Source organism: Triturus cristatus, chromosome 4_2 (assembly GCF_964204655.1).
Source record: "Triturus cristatus chromosome 4_2, aTriCri1.1, whole genome shotgun sequence".
NCBI classification, from domain to species: Eukaryota; Metazoa; Chordata; class Amphibia; order Caudata; family Salamandridae; genus Triturus; species Triturus cristatus.
Window position 1 is genome coordinate 242,046,586 of NC_140586.1, and position 24,078 is coordinate 242,070,663.

Here is a 24,078-nt window from a genome sequence, read left to right on the forward strand (position 1 = left end):
CTGGAGCAACTACTTCAACACCTCCCTGACCCCTACAAAGAAGGTGCAGAAATCCTTATCAGAGAGGGACAGCTACTCACAAATGCTTCCATCAAATGTGCACTAGATGCTGCAGACACGGCTGCCAGGGCCATAAACACAAGCGTCATGCTGCGACGACATGCCTGGCTACGAATCTCAGGATTCAAGCCTGAGGTACAAAACAATATACTCAACCAGCCCGTCAACCCCGACTATTTATTCGGGCCAGAGGTTGACACCACCCTCGAGAAGATAAAAAAGGACACGGACACTGCAAAGTCCATGGGCGCCCTCCAAACTCAGTCCTTTCGGAGCGGCTCCTTTCGTCGCCCCGGAAACAAGGGAGCAGGTAGAGGACAGGGGTCACAACAAACGTATAACAAAGGCAATACACAGACCACCTACGATAAAAACGCCCGAGGTGGATATCGTGGCTCCAGTACAAAGGGCAGAGGACGTGGCTACGGCAACACCAGGTCCTCCCCCAAGAACAAGCAGTGACGCCCTCTCCCTTCCTCCCGACCACATAACACCTGTCGGGGGAAGGCTACAAAGGTTCCTGTCCACATGGAACTCCATCACCACGGACAGGTGGGTCAAAGATATTGTAAAATACGGTTACTGTCTGGAGTTAACCTCCACTCCACCCACAATACCACCAAGAAGCCGTCCTATGTCCTCAGAGCACTTAACGCTCTTACAGCAAGAGGTGCAAAGTATGCTTCTAAAAGGCGCTATAGAGGTCGTACCCATCCACGAGCAGGGTACGGGAGTGTACTCCCTCTACTTCTTAATTCCAAAAAAGGACGGGTGGCTCAGACCTATATTAGACCTGAGACCCCTGAACCAGTACATTCTTTCAGAGCACTTTCACATGCTCACTCTACAGCAAGTCCTTCCACTTCTCAAGCAGGGAGACTTCCTAGCCACACTGGACCTCAAGGATGCGTACTTTCACATACCCATCCACCCCTCACACAAAAAATACCTCAGGTTCACTGTTCAGGGGCAGCACTATCAGTTCAAAGTCCTTCCCTTCGGCGTGACAACAGCGCCCAGGGTTTTCACGAAGTGCCTAGCTACGGTGGCAGCACATCTACGGAGGCAGCATATACACGTCTACCCCTACCTAGACGACTGGCTCGTTCAAGCGAAGTCAGCCCAGCAATGTGCAAGCCACATGTCCCGCACCATTCACCTTCTTCACAGTCTGGGATTCTCACTAAATTACCCAAAGTCCCATCTCCAGCCCGCACACGTACAACAGTACCTAGGTGCGACTATAGACACACTGGCGGCCACAGCTCAGCCAAATTTAGTGAGGATCAACAGCATACAACTGCTGATCTCCAAGTTCAAACCCAATCACTCACTTCCAGCGCGAGTGTTTATGCAGTTGATAGGCATGATGGCCTCCTGCATCTTCATAGTCCCGCACGCGAGATTACATATGCGCCCACTTCAGGAGTGCCTAGCACGTCAGTGGAATCAGGCTCAAGGACAGTTGAAAGACCTAGTGTTGGTGAGCGGTCGGGCATACAACTCTCTGCATTGGTGGAATCCACAAAACCTTTGCAAGGGCCGACCATTCCAAGAGCCTGTCCCACAGATAGTACTGACAGCGGACGCGTCTCTCCAGGGATGGGGAGCTCATGTACTCCACTACACAGTGCAGGGACTATGGACAACACAACAAAAGAAGATGCACATCAACCTTCTGGAACTGATGGCAATCTTCCTAGCCATGAAGGCATTCAAAGTACATCTATGCAACAAGGTCGTGTTGATCCGGACGGACAACATGACCGCAATGTACTACATACAGAAACGGGGAGGAACACACTCTCCACAGTTGTCTCATCTGGCTCAGAGCATGTGGAAGTGGGCCATTCAAAGGAACATGTTCCTCATGGCGGAACACCTCCCTGGCAAGGACAACCAGATGGCAGATCTGCTCAGCAGACACAGCCACCAGATGCACGAGTGGGAGTTACACCCATCAGTACTCCAACCGTACTTCCAGCAGTGGGGTCATCCAGAGATAGACCTATTCGCGACAAGCGAAAACGCAAAATGCCAAAGCTTCGCCGCCAGATTCCCACATCCGCAGTCGCAGGGCAATGCGATATGGATGAACTGGTCCGGCAGATTTGCGTACGCTTTTCCCCCAGCGCCGTTGATACCGCTGGTGGCTCGCAAACTCCGACAACACTCCCTGACACTCGTCCTAGTTGCTCCCACGTGGGCACGCCAGCCGTGGTACACCACCTTCCTCGAACTTTCCGTGGTGCCGCATCAAAGGCTGCGGATCAAACCCGCGCATTTGACGCAGAACCATGGAGAGGTTCAGCACCCAGATCCGCAACAGCTGAACCTGGCGATCTGGCTCCTGAAGTCCTAGAGTTTGGCTATCTCAACCTGCCACCTGACTGTATTGACATCATCAAGGAGGCCAGGAGACTCACTACCAGAGCTTGCTATGCAGCCAAATGGAAAAGGTTCGTCATTTATTGCGGTAATAATGACATCAACCCGCTGGACGCATCCATCCAAAACATCATCTGTTACCTCTTACACCTATACCGATGCAATCTGGCGTACACCTCTATACGTGTCCATTTGACCGCAATATCAGCCTATCTGCAAACCAGGCAGCACCTCTCTCTATTCAGAGTGCCTGCCATCAAAGCATTCTTGGAAGGGCTCAAACGAGTCATTCCACCTAGTCACCCACCGGCTCCAATGTGGAACCTCAACTTGGTCCTCACACGCCTGATGGGTCCACCCTTTGAACCTCTACACTCATGCGAGATTCAATTCCTTACCTGGAAAGTGGCCTTCCTTGTAGCGATCACTTCCCTAAGAAGAGTTAGTGAACTCCAGGCACTAACCGTTCAAGAGCCATTTATACAGGTTCACGCCAACAGGGTCGTACTACGTACCAACCCCAAATTCATGCCCAAAGTAATATCGCAGTTCCACATGAATCAGACTATTGAACTGCCCGTTTTCTTCCAAAACCCACAAACTGTTGCAGAAAGGGCACTACATACACTAGATGTACGGAGGGCCCTCATGTACTACATCGACAGGACTAAACCCTTCAGGAAGACAAAACAACTGTTCGTTGCCTTTGCCCCACACCACAAAGGTAACGCCATCTCCAAAGCAGGGATAGCCAGATGGATAGTTAAGTGTATTCAAATCTGTTATCAAAAGGCAAAACGCACATTAACTATTCCACCACGAGCCCACTCAACACGTAAGTTGGGGGCTTCCATGGCCTTCCTAGGAAATATTCCCCTGCATGATATATGCAGAGCAGCCACATGGTCCACTACACACACATTTACAAAACACTATTGCGTAGATGTGCAGTCAAAACAGCAGGCAGCTGTAGGACAGGCTGTTCTCAAAACACTTTTTCAGACCGCTGCAGCTGGCACGGGTAGCCGCCGCCAATAGAGGGCACTGCTGTGTATTCTATGCACAGATATGAATTCAGCAGCCCACATGCCTCGAACTGAATATGCTACTTACCAGTATGCATCTGTTCTTGGCATGTAGGGCTGCTGACATTCATATCGCCCTCCCTCCTCCCCGGCGCCTGTAGCAGCTGCAGCTCTCAGAATTACTGTAAGCATGGTCATCACTTTCTATATCTACTCCATCACTGCCACAATGGCGAAAAACAATCTGGGGATGGAGAGGATGCCCATGCGCACTGTAGTCCAGGGGAGGAGTCACCTATCCAAGGATACTTCGAAGACTCTTCCAGGACAACAACGTGCAAACATCCGGACCCAACACTAGGCGGCGATCTATGCACAGATATGAATGTCAGCAGCCCTACATGCCAAGAACAGATGCATACTGGTAAGTAGCATATTCATTATTGGAGACCAACAAACGATGCAAATACATGCAGCTCGGAGACAAACAGCATAGTCACTGAGTGTCCAATGATGTGACGTTTCTGACAGCTGTGATAGGCCTAAACCACAAGAGGATGCAGCATCATAACATACGTAGCACAAATTAAGCATTGGCCACTTGACCAATTAGCAGAAGGCTTAGTTGGTGTTATACCATGTATGGTCCGAAATATACTGTTGCTGACCACGTGTCCCAAGTAGGCAGCTTCTGAGACTTTTCCACTGTAATGCAATTAGCCACGTACAAGAAACATTTCCAAATGTGATATGTTGAAATGTTTGTGTCTAAGCGTGCATCTTCCTCTGTTCCTGTATCTTTCTTGAGCAAGCCTTGCGTTACAATAGCAGTTTACTGAGGCAAAATGGAAAAGTACAAGCATCTTGTGCAGTGAGTTTTCATGTCAACTTAAAGGGGCCTAAAGCTTTAAGCATTTGGTATCATATACAAAAGATGGCTTCAACATTAGTGTTTGTTTTTATAAAAAAAACACACACCTTTAATATAGTCCTTTCTGGAATGATCGTCACCAAATGGTACTCTTTTTCGTCCCCTCTCGTCTGCTCAAAACTGGGTAAAGATAAAAACCACCTCTGCCCAACTATTTCTAAGGCAGAGGGCCTGATTTGGAGTTAGGCGGATGGGTACTCCATTCCAAATGTGACCGATATGCCATCTGTCTTATAGCTAGTGCATTATATCTTTTCCCATAAGATGGAGAACCTGTCCACCAAACTATAAATCAGGCCCTCTGTCTCAGAAACTGGTGCCGTAGGATATGCACTTGTAATAAGGATGACTTGATCTCCATCACGTTTGTGATAGACTACCCATTCTCTAAACTCTAACTCCGGCCCAGTCTTCCCAACTTCATATCTTTTAAGTTTCCCAGGTCTGTGCACAAGGAGTTCATCATTTGGTTTCTGGGACTATAGTCTTGAATTTATAATGGGATGAACAGGACAGCAAATACCAGATTGAAAAGACAAACCCGGACATGACGATCTACTTACATAATGAACGGGGAAACTTAAGAGCTCTGTTTCCTTCAGCTTCCCTAGAGACCATCTAAAGTTTAGCTGTTTGTGTACTAGCTGTAGTATCTCGAATCATAGTTTTCTCAGTAAGAAAGCAAACTTACTCTTGACTCTCAACTAAATGCTGTAACCTCCTCCGGAAGGAAGTTTCACGCTGAAATGCCTTTGCAACCAGAAACACCCAGAGCTCAGGGCTGTAACCAAAAGGCTCTTTCTAAAACAAATAGATTGACACAACATCCTATCAGACAGTGTGAACTACAGTCTTTCAAGAAATCCCCAGGCACTGCAGCTCAAGAGTCAGAATAATTTATAAGGCAAGGCACTTCAGCCACATCCTGAGGACATTCCATTGATTCCCGTGAGATTCAAGACTTTTCCATTAAGCCCTGCGCAACAACACCTTACATTAGACCTCAACTCTAGTCCTCTCCCACAAGACTCTCAAAACATAAACCTGGGCATTCTTTCTACCTTTAAACACATGTATCTTGGCAGAATAAGATCAGCAGTGCATGCAGCGGTCATAGGTTTTCCCAAATCCAACACCTCAATGAAATGTATTACTTTAAGATTTCTATAAACATCTCCTTTCAGTCGCTTCAGATCCCTAAATACATGTTCCACTGTTCCTTGTTTAGGACACAGTGGAAGACATGGCTCTTCTCTAGAGTCTTTGGCTAAACCTTCCCTGTCTTGAATTTGCCATTTGTCTGAAGACTTGAGAGGACCACAGGAGCACCACCCACTACTAGGGCTGGTGATGCAACATGGGGCCACACCCACTATTACACATGCAGGCATAACACAACAGAACACCCATCTACCATTACTGGTAACAAACCACAGGAGGACTATCCTTTACCAAAACTAGTGACACAACACGTGTGGTGATACAACGCCAAAGTTCAACCCTCAACCTAAACTGATGAGGTCAGAACAGCAAGGGTGTGGAATACCTATAGTCTGATGCCCAGGACATATTGTTTGGGGTCAAGGACAACAAGTTTTCATATGTATTTTGTCCTTGGGACAAGTATGCCCAACACCTTTTGGCTGTAAGTTTACAGTATCACAATATGGATTCAATAAGGGTATTGGCTGCAGTTAAGGTAATATTTGTGTTCATATGTTAATGCTGTTCAAACTTGTATTCATGATTCACTAATGCAAAGCCTTCATTATTAGGGTGAGTGTTCTAAGGAAATGTTGTAAACTCGGACTGCACTACTGATAGCGATTACAGTATTAACGCGTACACACATTTGAAACGTTTAGCAGTATAAGGCTATGTAAAATGTTCCCAGAATGCTGTCTGATAAGATGCAAATGTTTGCAGAAGCTTGAAAGCAAGATGGATGATTCTTTGTTTTTAAAATAAAATGTTCACAACAAAATGCAACTAGGAAAAATAACATTTTGCTAAACTACTGTAAAATGTTAGGTACCATTTATATGCAGCATCATTTATAAAATGTGTTGATGCATGCTAGTATTTACAGAAAATATTCCTAATGGGAAATCAGTGTAACCAGTTTCAGCAACCTAAAAATAAACAAGCATTGGCAAAGTGAGTACGTTTTTTCAATGCGTGACTTGTTTTGACATGGTTTTTGTAAAACTTTACTGGCGTGGGAGGTGCCGGGCCCTCACCATTATAACAAGCATAGGCAAAAAAAAATGTTGGTCTCAAAAAGCGCACATTGCCACATTAGTTCCTGGCACTTAGTAAAACTTATTTGTGTGCCAATATGCTCCTTGTGAAAGAGCATAATGCTGTCACTTATAGTGAATCCAACCAATAGATGGACAGAGAGAGAGAGATATAGAAGTGTAATAAACACAAAAGGTCTTGGTTAACTCCAGACCTAATTAGAGGCCTAACCACATTAGTGCAGATTTACAACTTTCATGAATTTACAAACATTTACAGAAGTTGGTCAAGAAGTCGTAGTAAATATTTGTGAACAGCATTTTAGCACGAACAAACATGCGTAGATTTGCTCATGCGAAAATCTGTTGAGCGTTTGCAAGTTCACTTTCCCTCCAGCCACTTTTTTTCCAACCCTGGAAGAAGTTTTACATATGTCATTGTGAGGTTTAAATTTCCAACCTCTCTCAGTATGGGAAAAGATCAGAGACGAGCTGGTGAAAACCCTTAAAATATCCAAGTTAGTAGGTTTGCACGGACTCAAAAGGGCATTCCAATCCTGGAACTATTACTTACCACTACCTTCAGCCCAAGTATGTAGATCTGCAGAAAGGTGGCAAAATAAGGGAATTGCTGGTATTCAAACCGATTATGGTATGAGCCCTGGCATAATCAGAGAGGCGAAATCAGATCTCTTATAGAATGAGATTGCTACCATAATTTGTCGCTGCACTACATGGCACGAAAGGGACAAGTGGATTTTGTTACAGGGCAAGTAGATTTATGAAGCAACCTGCCCCATGGACAAGTAGATATTTTATTAAATTCCATACCCCTGGAACAGGAGCACAACCCTCTGCCATGACTCATGACAACACTCCACCATGACTAGTGACACAATATGGACTCACAACCCTCTACTGGTGCTGGGCACACAACATAGAGCACACCCCTATAGTACTACTAAGCACATTACGCATGAACACCACTCTTTGCCATCACACAACACAGGAGCACGACCTTCTGCAAAAACGGGTGACACAACACAGGACCACAGCCATCTACTATGAATGATGACAAAACACAGGAGCACAGCCCTCTGCTAGGTCTAGTGAGACAATGCTGGGACACAATCCCCTCCCAAAACTAATGTAGTCACAGTACACAACCCTGTGCCAGGACTCATTATATTGCAGGAATGTAACGCTGTAACATGACCTGTGACACAACACACAATCTGTCAATAAAACCTGTGACAATTCAGGAGCACAACCTTGTGTCACAACATGGAGCACAAACATCTTTAGTACTTGGGACATAACACAAAAGTAGATCCATCCACCAAGGCCGGTGACATAACACAGGAGCACAACCTTCATCTAGGACAGGGGACATAAAAGCAGAAGCCTCTCCTAGGAACGGTGTGACACAACACCAGCACAGTTCTTTACCAGCATGGGTAAGGCAAAATATAAACTACCAACCACAGTGTGATGCTAGGGCAGAAGCCTACAAAGATATACCAGATGCCAACTTGCAAGCGCAAACATTGTAGTTACTGTACACCATGCTTGCACATGTAAGGGGTCACTAGACAGTTGCACACTGGAATAGGGAATATTCTCTGGAAATTAAACTTTCTGTGCACACTATTGCACGCTATTCCACATTTTTGGAAAGATGTTCCCATTTTGTTTATTTTCATCAGGCGAGATACCTGGATGAAACTCTTTTATCTCACCGGATTACTCCTTTCCTCACTGAGATCTGGCTTAACCCTGCATCTGCACCTGACATCACCAGGCCCAATGGCTACAAGATAGCAGACTGGGACAGCATCAACAAACACGGAGGTGACATCACCATCATCCACAAAGAATCCACTCATTGCACCACCTTCACGGACAACACCGCCTGATCACAGAACGCCTCAACTTCAAACACAGAATAGACAGCAAAACCACCATCAGAAGTACCCTCGCCTACAGACCTCCAGGACCACGTCGCAGCTTCTGCGACACCATCCCTGAATTAATCGCTCCCTAGGCCATCTACACCAAACACTACATCTTCCTTGGAGACCTCAAGTTTCACCTCAGTGACGCAACGATGCCAACACAGCCAACCTTCTCGAAAGCATAAACAACATTGGCCTCACCCAGCTAGTCACTGACCACTCGCATCACAGGCCACATGCTGGACTCTATTTTCACAGCTAGAAACAGAGTCAAGTACAGCCATGCCACTGTGCTCACCTGGACGGACAACGCTATTGTCCACTTCACCTTCACAGCAGCCCCCAGCATCGCCAACAGACCACCCAGCACCTCACACCATAGCTGTAACAAAGTATCCAAAAGGCAATGGAGCAGTGCCCTCAACCCCTCCCACCCTGACACCACCACCAAACTTGAACATGTGGTCAAGAATTTCATTACCCGAATCTGCGCCCCCACCAAATTTGAGAGCCATCAAACATGCCAGCTGGTACACTCCGTAAAAGAGAACCACGAAATGCAAATGCAAGCAACTGGAAAGGAAATGGCGCACTAGCAAGGAGCCCACCGACCAAACCACATTCAAGACATCGCTCAACCAGTACCACCGACTCCTGAAAGAGACGAGAAGGAACGCCTTAGTCGACCGCATCACAGCCAGCTTCAACCACAGCAAAAAACTCTTCAGCATCATCAAGCAGTTTTCCAACCTCTCAGCTAATAAAAACATCTTTACCCCATCCCAAGAACACTGCGACATCCTGGTGGACTTGTTCCATGATAAGACCTTCACTATCTACTAAAACGTCGAACCCCCCGCCGCTGCTGACAACCTCAGCTCCCTTAATATCACAGTTGCAACCACCGGATCACCGCTTGGGACCAGCTCACCATGCCGAGCACCACTGCCATTATGCACTCCGTCCACTCAGGAGCACCTATGGACCCATGTCCCCACCAAATGTTCAAGCTCTGCAACGAGACCATCAGCAACAGGCTCACAGCCATGGTCAAAGCTTTAATCAGCTCAGCCACCTTCCCAGATGAATGGGAACATGCTGAAGCCAAACCTCTCCTCAAAAAACCATCCGTAGACCCCAACAAGCTCACAACTACTGGCCCATCTCCCTGCTCCCCATTCTTGCCAAAGTCCTCAAAAAGGCCATCAACCACAATCTCACGGAATACCTGTCCCGGATGCTTCCCAATCAGAATCCCGCACGAACCACAGCACAGAAACTGCCCTGATCGCAGCAACTGACGACATGAGCATGCTCCTAGACTAGGGAGATGCGGCTGCCCTGATCCTCCTCGACCTCTCAGTGGCTTTCAACACTATGTCCCACCATACCCTGATAAAAGAGGCTTCATAAGATCAGACTCCAAGAGGATGCTCTCAAATGGTTCGCATCCTTCCTCACCGGAAAAACACAGAGAATCCGCCTCCCACCTTTCACCTCGGAGCCCAAGAACATCATCTGTGGCGTCCCTCAAGGTTCATGCCTCTGTCCTACTCTGTTCAACGCCTACATGACCCCCTTGGCCAACATCATCAGACACCACGGACTGAACATTATCTCCTAAGCAGACGACACCCATCTCATCCTCTCTCTATCCGAAGACCCTTCCACCACTAGGGCCAACTTCCACCTGTGCATGAGCAGCTTTGCCGACTGGATGCAAAACAACTACCTCAAGCTCTACATGGACAAGTCTGAAATACTGATTTTCTGGTACAACTCCTCCCAATGGAACTGATATGGTGCAAGGTCCATCTCTCCCTCCCCGTTTGTGCAGTACCCTTTTAGTTGCGGGTGGGTCACTACTCGAGGTTTGGACCTTCCTTTGCCTCTATGTGGACATCTGTAGAAAAGGAGAAGTGTGCTCTCCCTCTCATATACCGTATTTGTTAATGCATTAGTTTCGGGGTATTCCACAATGTAATAAATCAAAAAGCAACTTGCTGTAGGTTGTTGAAGTTGTGAGTTTTATTCACAATGAGTGTTATGGGATTTAGCCCGGGCAAGATGGAATTCACCACGTCTACCATCACAACTGATTATCGTGGAAAATATATATAAGGGATCCAGACCGCTGCAGTTTCACTTGTATTTACAAGCCTTGAAAAAGCCCCAGGCGAATGAGCCATAAGGGGGCGAAACACGTGTTGGCTGCTTTGGGCTGCTCTGGTACTTGTTACTAAGTTGAATACTCCAACAATGATGGATTGAGGAAAATTCTTATTGTGATTAAAACTCACAACTGCAAAAACGTACATCAAGTTGCTATTGGATTTTTAACGCACTCATCCTTTTATGCAAACCTTCCTGTAGAACAACTCCTAGTGGCCTGCTGAACTGGGACCTTCTACCATCCCCACGGACCATGCCCGAAACCCCTGCATCATCTTGGACAGCAAACTCCCCATGACGCACCAGATAGACGCAGTCTCCTCCGCCTACTTCCTCACACTGCGCATGCTCCGAAAGATCTTCAAATGTCACCCAGTCTCCACCAGATGCACCATCACTCAAGCCCAAATAACCAGCTGCCTGGACTACGGCAACACACTCTACACAGAAATTACCACATACCTCCTGTAGAGACTGCAGACCATTCAGAATTCAGCAGCCAGACTCATCCTTGACCTCCCCTGACTGACCCACATCACCCCTCAGCTGAAGAAACTCCACTGGCTCCCCGTCCACAAGAGATGCCAATTCAAGATTCTGACTCACACCTACAAAGTCCTGCATAACCAAGGACCAGCTTACATCAACCATCGCCTGAGCTTCCACCATCCCTCCAGACACCTGCACTCCGCCTCCCTCTCCCTCGCTCAAACCTCCGCATTTGTAGAAGCAACAGTGGAGGACGCATCTTCTGCCTCGCAGCGAAGTCTTGGAACAGCCTCCCCTACCATCTCTGGACTTCCCCCTCTCTTCAGGAGTTCAGAAGGGGACTCAAGACCTGGCTATTCAACTGAGGCCACCCAAGCAGCTTGGATTTCAGCTCCTGGATACCCTCACGGGTGATTAGCTCGGCTTTATAAATCTGGTTTGATTGATTGATAAACCAAACATGTATTCGAGGCAAGCGCGAGACTTATGTCACCTAATAGCTCAAACAATTCTATTCTGTGCTGTTGTAAGGCCATTGACCCCAATCACTAACACAAAAATGTAGTCACATACTGCCTACCTCTCCGGGGGGTGGGGGTGGGGGGGGAGGGCATTAAGTATACAAGATAAATGCTATCTCTCTTTCTTGGCAGCACATATCCACCCCTGTATCTCCTGCTCTCTAACCAAAATGTTGAGGCTTCCTGGGCTCTTAACCACGGTCTCACCAGTCTGTCATTCACTGGTGGGTTCAGCCAATCACGACACTAAGCCCTGTCTCTGGGACTTTGACTGTCTCTGCAGTGGACTTTCTACTTACATTCTCTGGGGCTGTAGCTTTCCTAATTCTGAACTCTGAATCCATTGTGGCATGTGTCCGCTGAGCAGATTAGGCCTCCCCTGCTTTAAGATGCCTTGCAGCAGTACAGGATCCTTACTAATTGCAGTAGGGCAGGATCCTTACTAACATACTCCATTTCACAGCAGGAGACCCTGGCCATCATCGAATTCCTTCCCACTATGAACATGCCTGCGGCATTTCAGGGGCACAGGCAGTCTTCCACATAACAGACGTCCTTCCTCACCACCACAACCAGCCTCTGCTTTGACAAGCTGAGACAGACATCAACTTCTCTAGAGTCTCCCTTTCACAGTCCTCATGTAGATCCCCGAGCTAGCAGAGAGCACCGATTCTCAATGGCTAAACACCGGTTTGCGAACCAAGGGGGTGCAAATGGGAGTGTGAGAAGGAAGGAAGGTGATAGAAGACAAAGTATCAAAAACGTTTTGTGATTTGTCATGGTTGCTAAGTATTCTCTTCAAAGTTCCCTGTTCCCTGCTGCTCAGCCAGTGTGTGTGAGGTTGTGAAATGTTGATGAGTGCCTGGTTGGTGTGAATGTCAGTTGGCGAGAGTGGGCTGAACAGCAAGTATGCTGCTCCTGGTGGGGCATTACCTGTAGCCTGTAACTTGTAACTAAGCTGATTAAACCTACATCATATAACCTGCAAAGATCTATCTTCATTACACCACTTGCGATGACTGGAGAAATAATCTATGCAGAAAAAGATTTAAAGAGTAAGTCTACTGCTAAAACAAAGAAGATTTTGAAGTTTTAGGAACAGAAGACAAATGCCCTGAAAGCCCCACCAGTGTCTTTCTTACCAGACAGCCTGCAGTCATCAGAAGTCGTGGGCAAGTCGAAGAGGAGGTGGACAACGCGTGATGTGAAGCCTGGTGAGCGCTTGTTCACAACGGAACAGCGTGTGTGTACTTTTATGCCAGGACTTATCGGAAGTGATCTGAGCAGCACGTGATACTGTGACGGAAAAGGAAAATTAAAACAGAGGTATCCATACGGTACCACTTTCTTGTTCTGAGTTGTTGTCTGGTTTGCTGAGTAGCACTAGTGACGAATGAAGAACAAATCTACGCGGAAAAGGACTTAAAGAGAAAGTCTACTGCCTAAACAAAGAAGAATTTGACTTTCTAAGAAGAGAAGAGAAAACACCCTAAAAGCCCAACCAGTGTCTTTCTCACCAGACAGCCTACAGCCATCAGACGTCAGAACGGAACAGTGCATGAGTGATTTTGTGCATGCACACCATGAGATAGCCAGGCACGCGATGGTCATCATTTTGTAGGTGTGCCCTAAACGCTACAGTGACAGCAGTTTTCAAGCTTATCATGCTGCCGGCTTTGCGTGCATGTGAGCTGTTATGCTGGGACTTAACGGAAGTGATCTGATCAGCGTGTGGCACTGTGAAGGAAAATTCAAACTGAGGAATTCATATGGTACAGCTTTCTTGTTCTGAATTGTTGTCTGGTTTGCTGAGTAGTTCCGCTACTTATTCCTCAAGGGAGGTCATGGAAAAGCCGATCTTTTAAGGAAGTGTTCTTCTGGGAGGAAGACTAGAGGGCCAACCTAAAAAATAAGAACAGTTCGAGTGGTGTGAGACGACTGGGCTAATGAGGACAGTTCAAGTGGTGTGAGAACTAGAGCGGCAACTTTACACAGGAGGTTAAGTTAATGATATGCTTTTGAGTGAGAGAAAAGGTACTTTTATGATGAGTTCGGGAGAGAGGTTGCTCAACATAAATGAGTTTTGGGTTCGGGTGAGATCTCGCTCACCAGCTTAAGCTACCTGCCTAATCACAATTTTATCTAATGCTTATTTATTTAGATATGCTGTCAAGCTGTGGTGATGCTATGTTGAGTATGCTATGCAGATTTTTATTAGCATCACTGGTCCTGAAGTGAGACCGTGTTTTGGGGAAGTGGATCCCTGGTCCTGAACTGAGACCGTGATTTGAGTATCCCTGGTCCTGATGTGAGACTGTGTTTTGAGTACCAGACGGTGTGTATTCTGTAAAAGAATGTGGTTGCGGGGACTGAGGGAATAGTTTTCCCCAATGTGTGAGCAGTTGAGGGTGTGATATGTCCCTGGTTCTGCCATGTGGTTTATGTGGATGCAGTAGAGGGCATGAGAGGTCCCTGGTCCTGCCATGCATGCTATAGAGGGTTAGAGAAGTCCCTGGTCCTGCCATGCATGCTGTAGAGGGTTAGAGAAGTCCCTGGTCCTGCCATGCATTTGTAAGTGTGATGTGGTGTGTCCTTCCTAAGGAGGTAGGGGCATGTGGGTTACGCCCTAATGTTGTGTGTCCTTCCTAAGGGGTTAAGGATGTACTGTGTGTGTGGTAGTGTTGAATTGGATTTACCTGCTGATGTTTTGTGAGTCTAGTAGTCATAGGACTAATTGATCGTTCCTTCTATCTTTTGTCCTTTTCATTGATATTCAATGAAAACGAGTATCTATGGGCCTAGTTTTTTTACATTTTCAATTGTTTCTTCAAGGGAGTGAGGACAAAATTCAGGACAAATATTTGTGACAATAGGTATGCTTCGCAGACACATAAGTGGATGTCATGCAATAGTGTATAAATAAATAGGCAAGGTACATAAATACAAGTCACTTCTCCTGCCCTGTCACTTTCTCCTGCCCGGTCACTTCTCCTACCCCGTCACCGCTCCTTTGTCATTTCCCCTGCCCCGTCACTGCTCCTGCCCGTTCACTGCTCCTGCCCATTCACTGCTCCTGCCTGTTCACTGCTCCTGCCCGTTCACTGCTCCTGCCCGTTCACTGCTCCTGCCCGTTCACTCCTCCTACTCGTTCAACGCACCTGCTCATGCCTAATCACTTCTCTTGCCCCGTCACTTCTCTTGCCCCGTCGCTTCTCCTGCCACATCACTTCTCCTGCCCAGTCAGTGCTCCTGACCGGTTAATGCTCCTGCCCTTTCACTGCTCCTGTCCAGTCAGTACTCCTGCTTATGCTCGATCACCGATCCTGCCTCGTCACTTCCCCTGCCCCTCACTTCCCCTGCTCCTCACTTCCCCTGCCCCCTCACTTCTCCTGCCCCCTCACTTCTCCTGCCCCCTCACTTCTCCTGCCCCCTCACTTCTCCTGCCCCCTCACTTCTCCTGCCCCCTCACTTCTCTTGCCCCGTCACTTCTGCTGCCTCGTCACTTCTGCTGCCCCGTCACTTCTGCTGCCCCGTCACTTCTCCTATACGTTCACTGCTCCTGTCCGTTCACCGCTGCTGGCCTGTCACTGCTCCTGCTCATGCCTAATCACCGCTCCTGCCCCGTCACTTCTCCTGCTTCGTCACTTCTCCTACCCAGTCACCTCTTCTGCCCTGTCACTTCTCCTTTCCTGTTGCCTCTCCTGCCCCGTCACTTTTCCTGCCCCGTCACTTTTCCAGCCCCTTAACTTTTCCTGCCCCATCACTTTTCCTGCCCAGTCACTTTTTCTGCCCCGTCACCGCTCCTGTCCGGTCACTGCTCCTGTCCGGTCACTGCCCCTGTCCGGTCAGCACTCCTGCTCATGCCCGATCCCTTCTCCTGTCCCATCAGTTCTCCTGCCCTGTTCACTGCTCCTATCCATTCACTGCTCCTGCACGGTTACTGCTACTGCTCATGCCTAAACACTGCTCCTGCCTGTCACTTCTCCTGCCCCGTCACCTCTCCTGCTCCGTCACCTCTCCTGCCCCATCACCTCTCCTTTCCTGTTGCCTCTCCTGTCCCGTCACTGCTCCTGCTCCGTCAGCTCTCCTGCCCAGTCACTTCTCCTGCCTGTTCATCTCTCCTGCCCCATCACCTCTCCTTTCCTATCGCCTCTCCTGTCCCATCACTGCTCCTGCCCCGTCACCTCTCCTGTCTTGTCACCTCTCCTGCCCTGTCACTTCTCCTGCCCCGTTACTTCTCCTGCGGTCACCTCTCCTGCCCCATCACATCTCCTTTCCTGTCGCCTCTCCTGTCCCGTCACTGCTCCTGACCTGTCACCTCTCCTGCCCTGTCACTGCTTCTGCCCCGTCACCTCTCCTGCCCTGTCACCTCTCCTGCCCCGTCACTTTTCCTGCTTCGTCACTTCTCCTGCCCCGTCACCTCTTCTGCCCGTCACTTCTCCTTTCCTGTTGCCTGTCCTGTCACTTCTCCTGTCCTGTCACTTCTCCTGCTCCGTCACTTCTCCTGCTCCGTCACTTTTCCTGCCCCGTCACTTTTCCTGCCCCGTCACTTTTTCTGCCCCGTCACCGCACCTGTCCGGTCACTGCTCCTGTCCGGTCACTGCCCCTGTCCGGTCAGCACTCCTGCTCATGCCCGATCACTTCTCCTATCCCATCACTTCTCCTGCCCTGTTCACTGCTCCTATCTGTTCACTGCTCCTGCACAGTTACTGCTCCTGCTCATGCCTAATCACTGCTCCTGCCTGTGACTTCTCCTGCCCCGTCACCTCTCCTGCCCCTTCACCTCTCCTGCCCCATCACCTCTCCTTTCCTGTTGCCTCTCCTGTCCCGTCATGGCTCCTGCCCCGCCAGCTCTCCTGCCCAGTCACTTCTCCTGCCTGGTTATCTCTCCTGCCCCATCATCTCTCCTTTCCTGTCGCCTCTCCTGTCCCATCACTGCTCCTGCCACATCTCCTCTCTTGCCCTGTCACTTCTGCTGCCCCATCACCTCTCCTTTCGCCTCTCCTGCCCTGTCACCTCTCCTGCCCCGTCACCTCTCCTGCCCCGTCACCTCTCCTGCCCCGTCACCTCTCCTGCCCCGTCACCTCTCCTGCCCTGTCACCTCTCCTGCCCTGTCACTTCTCCTGCCCGGTCACCTCTCCTGCCCCATCACCTCTCCTTTCGCCTCTTCTGTCCCGTCACTGCTCATGCCCTGTTCACTCTGTGTACAACATTGACAAATTACACAAGGGGGAAGTTCCCCACAGTACTCTTTTTGTGGAAAGCTCCACTGTAATCACTAACTAGGATCTCACTGGCACATGATATGCTAAGGGCAGACGGTGGGCGCATTGTCATTCGAAAGGGGATAATCGGCCTCGGTCGCAATGACAATGGGCCTGCCCACAGTGTGTGAGAGCTCAGGGAGGGGCTGCTGCAGCCTCTGGAGTTCAACACAGAAGTTCGAACTGGCCCCTGAGAACTTTTAATCTCTTGGGGGTTTCTCGCAGGGAACGCTGTAATTAATGTCCAAAATTACGAACAAAAGGCGTCCGTAAAAGGAATGATAACGGACATCACACCAAAATGACGTATAGCCGTAAAATTTAGGGACGGTTGGGCACCCTATGTGGGAGGTTGGACAGTTACTGGTGAAGCTGGTCGGAGGCTCAGCACCTGTTTCGTTGTACCGTGCCAGTTACTTGGAATAAAGTACTACTTTTAATACTTCACTGGTGAGCCCGTCTTTACAACCTTGTAACTAAGCTTTATAGACCTACATCATATAACCTACAAGGATCTATCGTCATTACAACAAACCCTACAGACCAGAACTGAAGAAAAGGACTTCATCCTTATAGTTTGGCCTTTGAAATACCCTCCTGACCTTTCTCACCCCCTTTCCTGGACCTGCACCCCGAGGATGACAATGCACACAAAGTCTAACCAGTTTTTCTTTGCTGTTCACAGATCAAGTTAAGAGAAGAGAAGGAGAAAATTAAATATGACATTGAACAACTGCGCCAGCTTCTCAACGAAAACGAAAAGACACTGAACAGGAGACTTGAAGAGATAGAGAAGAAAATTGCCAGAGTAGAAAATGCAAATATAGCCAAACTGTCAAATCAAATCACCTCTCTCAATGTCCTGATAACTGATATACAGAAGAGGTTTGAGGAGCCTGCATGGGGACTTCTGAAGGTGAGACATAGTTAGGTAAATACAAATGTATGAGGTGACCACTCAATCTCCAGGCATTGTGAATTTGTAGTGGCCTCTTCTATGCTGATAGCCCAACACATGGCCCAGTTTAGAGCTAATCTCTGTATTCTAATAGCCAAATACAATAACATTGCACAGGGAGGTTGTGATTACAGTTACACCTTGCATGCAAATAATACATCACAGTATGAGGCATAGCCTCCCTACAGAGTCACATGAATGCCGAAAACTCAGCCCTATATGTAGGTTAGTTGTGCCTACAGCTTTGCCTGCAGTGCAGTAATTTATGATGTGTTAATCCGGTCTACAGTGCTCCTGCATGACAATTATGTGTTCATAATCTACAGGCAAGTTCATGTTATAGTACTCCGTGCATGCTAACACATGGGGGTGAAGAAAGGGGTACCTGGAATGCATAGAGAAGAGTACTTGGGCGGTATAGAGAGAGGTAGTTGATGTACCCCACACAGTGGGTGATAACACTTAAAAACTTTGTAGAGTGCCTTTTTTATGGATGGAAACATTTCAAAAACATTACACTGTGAGGAATTGATAGTGTGCTTTGTCATTTGACTCTATTTAAAATATTACAGACTGTGCTGCATTACTATTTATTTTGCATTTTTATAGAGCGCTACTTTACTAGATAGCAAAAAGAGTAGGCACAGTGAACATATAAAATAACTAGCATAACCCTATAACAAAGGACAAGATCAGCAATCTTTGCAGTATAAAAAACAAGAAAACATATCGTACCCAACATCTGGTGTTAAAAACGATTTATACCTGTCTCAGGGATAAAAAGTTATAAGTGGATTCATTTGCCAATTTGGCTCATAAATTACAGGACAAGTGGCCAAAAAAAAAGAAGTTGAATTTTGCAGACAAGGGGTAAGGGTGAAATAGGATGGCATGGGGAGAGACTATGGAAGTCAGTGCAAAGAAGCTTGAAAGTAGGGAAAAGAAGTGCTAAAGTTGGGTGTCAAGAAAAGATTGGATTGATAATGTTTATATAAGATGGGAATAAGGAGACAGCCTAGGGCAGAAATAGATTGTGAAGAAAGTCATGCGATAAGGGAGGTGAGAACATGAAGTGGTCCAGGGACAGAGGATGAAATACATTTAAAAAATAAAAAAAACAAGTATTAGCTAAGCCAGAAGGTCTGGCTATGACTGCCAGCCGTTTGGCCTTGTCAGTGTTTGTTTTAATTTGTGATGGTTTTTACATAACAATATTGTTGGTGAAGCTGCCTGACCCTCGTCTATGTAAAGAAATTTAGACGTTCTAAGAAAACATATTTTTTTGGTCTCAAAAGCTCTGGCATTGAAGGGAAATAAGTTGTGGGTGGATGTGGTCCTTGTGAAAGGGCAGAATACCATCACTCACTGTAAAGCTAGCCAATGGGTGAACTGCTGCATGCTGTAGCGGGCAAAAGAAAAATGTAAATGACAACAAACCAATAGATGAAGAGGGATGGCTGAAATGTTCCCTAAGTAAGTATATTCCTCCAACACAGCAACTTAATTAGATGCAAAAGTGAAAAGCACACACGAAAATCTTAAAGCTGATGCTTTTATTGTGCAGACCCCCCCCCCCCCTGACAGACGCGTTTCGCCTCATGGCTTCGTCAAAGTAAGTATATTATACATATAATTTAGGTAATATCAAAAGGTCTTGGCTAATACCACACCATAAAACTGTGTGTATATTAAATGCTAGGAAGTTGTTCTTAGTCCAGGTAGATTTCAAACAGGTATCATGTAACCTCACTGAGGATATCAGCTTGTGCTTTGCAGTGTGACTCCATTCCGAATATCAAACTGTGCTATGTCTTGTGACCCAATTCAGCATATATGACTGTGGTCAGACTGCGGTGTGTCATGTGACCCCCTTCAGAATATCAGAGACTATGCTGTGCAGCGCGACCCTATGCAGACTATCACAGACTGTGTGTGAGGAGGCTTGGGAGCGGTGGCCAATGTTCCCTCATTGTTACAAGTATTTAACAAAGCTTGGATTTCCCAACTTCTTTTATAACCCAGGACGGTTGTCATAATTTAATATCTTCCCTTGAAACTGATTCCCTTGTGTTTCCCTCTGTTTTGCAGGATGTCAAAAGCATTCTAAGCAGGTAAGGCTGGCTTATTGTGTTCTCTCTGTATAAAGCAGGTCGGCTGTGGAAAATACGCTGCTCAGGTCACACAAATCCTCTCTTTCTTATGAAATATAGTGAGAGCACCTCATACATATTTAAGTAGCCCATCTCAGGTTGTTAAAACCACTCCTTTCGCTTCAAAATCCCACATCGGTATGTAGGCTTTTTATCTAGGATTTGAAACCCTTGATGTAGTGGAAGAGAACATTAGTCATTCATGTATGCACAAACCTGCCCTAAGTCCTCAGAAAATTACTTTAAGCCCTCAAAAAACTTCTTTATTACTTTGAGTTCTAGGAGAGCTCCACAAGCACACATAAAACTCAATGACATCCATGTAAAAACCACTCAACTTTTCTTTCCTCAAATTCAGAATATTTGAAAAACTTGCCAACACCCATGCCAATCCTCAAATGCCCCGCTAGTGCTTAGAAATATCATTGGACTTTTCAGAAAACCATACACAGTCTACAGTAACCCGCCTCATTCTCTAATAAGCTCTCATTCAATTAGCCCCAAGATTCTCGACGAAAATGGAGAAATGGTCGTCTCTCTAACATTATAAACTGCTCATGCAACAGTGTAAATTAAGGACCAAAACTTTTTTTCCAGATAACAAACTCTTCATACCTGCTGCAAATTAGGAATTGCCCTGGACGCACCTGTCACCCACAGAGTGTTAACATGACAAGATCTAAAATGTATAAAGTTTTTCCTAACGTCTTATTCCTCTGCAAACCCAGACATCCCATATGGCCTCTTTTATATAATCACAGCAATTTTGCTAATGTATAGGTGTATCATTAAAAGTATAAATAAAAAAAATCAGTAGCCAGGAAATATCACTTATGACTGATTTACTTCTTGCAATGAGACTGTTTGATCCTCAAAGAGTCCTTGTATTTTAATACCTCAAGATAGAGCTTCCACAGGCAACCATGATGATCACACCTACAGAATGTGCACCTTTTTCTCCAAAGACAGTGTTCAGTCAATCAAAAGGAATCATAAGCAGCTCACGACAGACCAAAGAGCCAGACAACCACTATTGACAAGCAGTTCAAGGTAAAACAGCTCAGAAGGGGTAATTTTTCAGACTCCCTAGGAAGTTCCTCCAATGAAGATTTCAAAACCATCTAAGGGGATGAACCAGGAGTAACACTGATATTGTAAGCACTAATCACAACAGAAACTCAGTTAACTCCATATGCCTTGAATTTTCAATGAGCTTTACCTAATACTTGAATAGTCCACACGTCTACCCACAGCAGCTTCCTACTAAAAACAATGGCCATGTACTTGTAAGATTTAACGCATCATTTTGAAGCCAGTTGAGGCACTGCCTTCAGAAACTAAGCGACTCCCAACCTCTAAATACATTGGGGGAAGTAAAGGGTGAACAAACAAGATACTTACCAATTGCAGATGTCCATTACCGCCCATCCCTAAATGACCCTTTTAGTCTGACTAATCTGGTTATGATTGGTATACTACGTCTCCTTGAAGGAGGTAGCATCCAATGTTATGGCTTGCGTCTTATTCATATTTATAGCTAAATGATTGCTGACCAAAATTGGGCCCAAACATCCACGGCACGCTGAAGATCTTGAGCTTTCTGGTTGTAGATGGTGATATCATCAGAACCAATCTTTGGTGGAAACAGCTGTGCCTTGGCTAACTCCCACTTCAGAACCCACATAAACAAAGTCATATACAAAGTCATGTATGGTGAGTGAGTGACAGCTGCCCTTATGTTTTGCCATTTTACATTCTGGACCCATCAATGAACTTTTGTCACCCCAGTTCAGCCGTTAAACCCATGAAGCTGCCCTCTTCTTCAAACAACACCTTAACTTCAGCATAAATGACTGTGTTGTGTCTCATAGTTATTCCTTTTCCGATACCAGATGGCAAGACCTGCCTCAGTGCAGAATCCCAACCCATCTAAATAATTCTTCGCCCAATGCCGTTCAGTTTAATTTAGAAGAATGGTATAAAATATGCAGCGGCTGTAGTTGGGAGGAAATTATAAATGCTTCCTTTTGGGATCTGGAACAATATAAAAAATGATGCCAAACAGAGGCAGCTTGCATCCCGAATGAATCGTAATTCGATTTGAGATTTTCTTATTTTATCTAGTGTACATTCATATTTAAAATACTTTATTATCATAACGTGTTTTCTTATCCTCATACATTTAAATACATAAAATGCATAAAAACACCTGTCTAAGAAGGTACCTCCAGAAATACAAAATCTGGACCAAGAGATTACTCTAGATTCAAGCAGGTCTACAGTTTGGAGGATAGATGATGAAGTGTGAGGGTAAGAGATCATGAAATAGAAAGTAATGCATGTAGTAGTGTTTGTTGGTGAATAAGAATGCTGGAATTACCATCGACCATTGTCGTGGTTGTTTTCAAGTTGTATAGCTTGGGGGGGAGGCAAAGAAAATGTTTCTGTTCCTTCCAAGTTCTTCTTTTTTGTGTGCTCGTGTTGACAAAAAATTAATAGAATGTTTTAAAACGGACCTTTATGATTCGGACAAACTCATTTTGTTACTCTGCTGAGGGGGTGTTTCTAGATAGAAACAGACACCTACACTGATCTTACTTCAGATGACAGGCCAGACTGGTTAATGACATTAAGCAATGTGTCTCAGTGATATAGTATGAGACACATTCCCACACCCCTCTCAGGCATAGTTGCCAAATGGCATCAATCAAGCACAAGGAAAGAATCAATACACCAATCCTTTTGAAAAAACTTGCACATTAAAACACATTTTGGCATACTTAGAATTACAGATTATACTTATGGATGTGGCACAATTTGTATTAAAAAAGCCTGGCATGTGACCGATATGAATCAATGGTTGCAATATGGAGATAAAAGGCACAGATGTAATATAATGTAAGTAATGTAAAAGGCATTTCTAAAGTGCAACTGTTACTCTGAAGAGTGTCCTGGCACTCTGCACTGTCAGTGGAGAAACAGAGAGGTCAGGGAGAACCAAATCAGTTATTCAAGAAAAGCCAGGTTTTCTGCTTCTTCCGCTGGAACAGGGGGGTGGATGTGATGCATCTTAATTCCAAAGGGAGTGTATTCCATAGAGAAAGTCCCAAAAAAGAGAAGGACCTGCCTCCTGTTCTAGACCTACGAATCCAAGGAATTTTGGCCTGAAAGACATTGGCTGAGCGCAGACATCTGGAGGAAGCATAAAAACTATTTCTTGATCTTGCTCTCAGGTACCCTGCGCCTGACTGATGCAAAGATCTATGGATTAACAACAAGGTCGTAAAGATAATCCTCTTCCTAAAAGGAAGCCAATGCAGCTCTCTGAGAAAGGGGAAAGCTGAGTGTCGTTCAGGCAGCTGCATTTTGGACCACCTGCAATCTTCTGATCAAATACTCATGTAGGCCCAGGCACAGTGCATTGCCATAGTCAAGTCTAGATGTTATCAGTGCTTGGGCTACCAGTTTCCTACCCGAAAGGGACCAAAAATGAAGGAACTTCCTGAGCATTCGCAGCAGACCAAAGCAAGTCCCTACTACTGCATAGACCTGTGCTAACAAGGATAGCCCACCATCAAACTTGATGCCCAGATTGTTAACTGATCTAGTGTGATTTGCATCCTTTGGTCAGAAGGACTGCCGGGGCTCCTACGATCTTAAACCGAAGAAAAGTAACTCAGTTTGCCCGCGTTACACTTTAGCTGATGATGAGATAGCCATTGGAACACTTCTGATAGACAAGTTCTGATTTTTTCACCAGAGAATGTTTCTTCCCTGCCCCGTGAGAAAAGCAATTGGGTGTCGTTAGCATATGAGACTATTTTAGCACCTAGGGTCTCAGCCAAGCATGCCAGGAGAGTGAGGTATAAATTGAATACCGTGGGGCTTAAAGTGGAGTCCTGTGGCACTCCCACCTTGAGATCCC

The 24,078-nt window shown here is 46.2% G+C and overlaps 1 protein-coding gene across 2 annotated transcripts in view; it reads left to right on the forward strand.

Moving 5' to 3' along the window:
* LOC146833538 (E3 ubiquitin-protein ligase TRIM39-like) overlaps nucleotides 1-24,078 on the forward strand; it is a 79,133-nt gene that overhangs the window by 31,590 nt on the left and 23,465 nt on the right. The window contains exons 3-4 of one of the 2 annotated variants that reach the window (XM_085601399.1): nucleotides 17,731-17,961; nucleotides 20,092-20,114. In XM_085601399.1, coding sequence (XP_085457525.1) covers nucleotides 17,731-17,961; nucleotides 20,092-20,114 — 254 coding nt within the window. The remainder of the gene's footprint in view (nucleotides 1-17,730; nucleotides 17,962-20,091; nucleotides 20,115-24,078) is intronic. The other variant, XM_085601400.1, reaches the window with a different exon arrangement.